This window comes from Henckelia pumila, chromosome 4 (genome assembly GCF_033568475.1).
Source record: "Henckelia pumila isolate YLH828 chromosome 4, ASM3356847v2, whole genome shotgun sequence".
NCBI lineage: Eukaryota > Viridiplantae > Streptophyta > Magnoliopsida > Lamiales > Gesneriaceae > Henckelia > Henckelia pumila.
The window spans coordinates 194,433,477-194,436,806 of record NC_133123.1 but is presented as its reverse complement, the minus strand read 5'-3'; the positions used below and the strand labels follow the sequence as shown (position 1 = coordinate 194,436,806).

Sequence of the window (3,330 nt, the reverse complement as noted above, 5' to 3'; positions counted from 1 at the left end):
TCTAGTTTGCAATCCGCTTTGGGTTCTAAATTGGCCATGAGTACTGCCTATCATCCACAGACAGATGGTCAATCTGAAAGAACTATTCAGACAATCGAGGATTTATTACGAGCTGTTGTGATGGATTTCAGTGGTGGTTGGCAAGAATCTTTAGCTTTGGTGGAATTCTCTTACAATAATAGATATCAAGTATCTATCGGGATGACACCATTTGAAGCCTTGTATGGCAGAAAATGTAGATCTCCGATATGTTGGGAAGAAGTAGGAGAACGACAATTGTCGAGACCAGAGTTTATTCAAGATATGAAAGAAAAAGTTGAACTGATCAGGAAAAGAATGAAAGCAGCCCAGGATCGTCAAGCCATCTATGCTAATAACTGGCGTAGAACTTTAGAATTTCAAGTTGGCGATTTTGTTTTCTTGAAAGTATCACCATTTCGTGGTACTATGAGATTTGGGCGTAAAGGAAAATTAGCTCCTCGTTATATCGGTCCATACAAAATTATTGAGAAGATTGGTATTTTGGCGTATCGTTTGAACTTGCCGCAGAGTTTGTATGCGATACATGATGTATTTCACATATCTATGCTGCGGAAGTATGAACCAGATCCTTCTCATATCTTGAGGGCTGATGATGTGGAGTTGGATAGTTCCCTTAGCTATGTTGAATATCCCGTGCAGGTTCTTGATTGTAAAGAAAAGCAACTTAGGAACAAGACGATTCGTTTGGTTATGGTTGAATGGAGTAGACATGGGAGAGAAGAAGCTACATGGAAATTGGAGTCTCGAATGCGTCAAGAATGGCCTCATTTGTTTGACTCTGTGATGACTTATTCTATGTACTCTGATTTTCCTATGTACTATCACTGGTAGATGTTTGACCACTATGTATATAAGTTTGATATGTGTTAATTTCGAGGACGAAATATTCTTTTTAGAGGGGGAAAAATGTAAGGTCCCGATTTTAATATGTTAATTAAGATGTGTGTTAAAAATATATATGTATAAATATCGGTTTATAGACGATATTACAATGCATATTTTATTTATAGATCACACAGGAGTTGAAATAACTCAAACCCGGTCAAGTTTTAACCCCGAATGAATAAAATAAGACACACATTAAAGCAATACATATCTAATTAAATAGATATGGATATATATAGTCAGACCGTTTCTCTCTCCTCAAGCGTTCATCGTCATCCCCGTCTGTATCTTTTTCTTTTTCTTTCAACATTTCTTCCGTCACTTTAAATGCCCGTATCTCCTTCGTTTTTGGCCGGATTTCAAAAGTAAATATAGTTTTGGAATCCTCGCGACGTAAGCTTTAATTTGATACCGATATCGTAAGTTTTCTCGCGACCTGTTCGAACGCGATTCCGGCAGCCGTGACCTCCGCCGCTCGTTTTCGCCGGAATTCGGGAAGAAACCTTGGTTTAGGTTGTTTAGAGCTTAAACTCGAAGCTTTGCACAAGATTCGAAATTTCCAGAGGTAGATTTTGAGATTAGGGTTCGAATTTTGGGGATTTTTGGTTAATTTGAATTCCAGTGATTTATATTTGTTTAATTCTTGATTGTAGGTGTTATATTTCAGTTGAATTGAGGTATGGTTATTTTTCAGAATTTAATTGGGAATTATTTCGAATTTCCAGATTATTTTACTTGGGATTTTTGAAGTTTATAGTTATGTAAATCGCAGTTTAGATGTTTAGATGCGTTAGACTTGTCCTATAATAATTTTAGGATTTGTTAGTAAATTTCAGAAAATGTCAGATTCTGAAACATTTAGTTCATTCGATGTATAGCGTCGTATATTCGATACTTGAACATTGATAGGATGTTTTGATATTAAAAATACATTTTTGGAAATGTTAGTTTGATTTTTAGACTTAGTTTCAGTAATTCTCAGATTATATAAATGGGAATAGGAATTGATATGAAATAAATGGTTTTTCCACAGGATTGGATTATTCGAGAACTACTTGAGATATTTTTGTGGTAATTAAGTGTTGGTTGAGGTACGTATGAGCTGTTTATATTACGACGCCTATAATGACATGTAATGATATTAAGTATTTTGTAATGAGTGATAACGTGTTTTATGTGCTTATGTGACTTATATGATTGTATTCATTCACTCATTTACATTGATTGTTAATGTGCAGAATTGAGAATAATCCCTATTTTCTTTTAATAAAATAAAATAAATTTCAAATATATTTTTATTGAAAATATTAAAGGATATTCGTCAAATAAGCATGTTAACAATTTTACATAGCACGTTGAGCCTTGACTCCTTTGATTGCTATTGATATTGATCTCTTGAGATGTATTGAGTCATCATAGAGCGAGTGACATTGTTTAGTGCACTCCTGAGATAGCATGAGGCACGGACAGGTAGCTCATGTCGCCCTCTGATGCTACGTACGACACTCCTGATGGCAGCATGAGGCTGGACGGGTCGCTCCTGTCACCCTCCGATGCTACGTGTATGGATTAGCAGTGATGATTCGAGGTCTGCTGCGTTCCTGGCACGGGTGGCCACTGAGATTATTGTGATACGTTTCGTTTGGACTCCATTTGGTATCCCTTATTCTATTGATATCTGCCACGCATTACATTGCATTTCATTGCATTGTACTTGATTTTATTCATGTCAGTTATATTTGTCGTAATTTTTCTAGTTCGTCGTACTGGGGTCCGACCCCTGTTTTATTTTTATGTTGTGGTTGTTTGTGATTCCATAGCAGGTTATCCAGGGGGATTTGACGCATCTGGTGGAGCGACATCTAGTGGTACCCAGTGAGACGAGCGTGGAGTCGAGTTCCCATATATATGTATATATCAGTTTAGCGAGTTTTATATTTACCGGGGTGATGCCCTGTGTATCTGTATCGATAGTTTTGGACTTTGTTTTGGATTGTTATTTGTGTGATCGAGCCTTGCCGGCTCTGCATGTGTTTAGTCCTGGCCAGTGCGGCTATAGGTTTGTAAATTGGGTTTGTGTCTCTATTTTCGAGTATTTATTGTTGGTTGTGTTATACAGGTTTTTGGGATGTCCTATTTACGAATAGGTCATGCAGAATTTTCTGTAGGCCCAAAACGCAAATTTTTAACTCGTTTTTGCTGTTTACATTAATTAATCCTGGTTGTTTGATCATTAAATATTAAATCAGGACACGGGACCTTTCATTTATAATATTTTTTTTTATCAGCGTCTATTAATTGATAATAGTTTGTTTCATAGTCACAAATAAATTCTTATAAATAACATAAATTGCATAATTTAATATTATCCAGAATAAAAATTGCTCGATTTTGTTCTATGTT

At 35.9% G+C, this 3,330-nt stretch overlaps 1 protein-coding gene across 1 annotated transcript; it reads left to right on the top strand.

Moving 5' to 3' along the window:
* Positions 1–336: 336 nt before the first annotated feature.
* On the top strand, positions 337–873 carry LOC140862521 (uncharacterized). Its single transcript, XM_073265549.1, has 2 exons — positions 337–570; positions 682–873. The coding sequence occupies exons 1-2, from the start codon at positions 337–339 to the stop codon at positions 871–873; spliced, it is 426 nt and encodes a 141-aa protein (XP_073121650.1).
* The last annotated feature ends 2,457 nt before the right edge of the window (positions 874–3,330 follow it).

What these genes read in the sequence shown, in the direction of transcription:
- LOC140862521 (XM_073265549.1), top strand. Translation starts at nt 337, where the DNA reads ATGAAAGCAGCCCAGGATCGTCAAGCCATCTATGCTAATAACTGGCGT. An exon ending in GTTTGTATGCGATACATGAT is followed by an intron (nt 571 to 681) that starts GTATTTCACATA and finishes TATCCCGTGCAG; the next exon opens with GTTCTTGATTGTAAAGAAAA.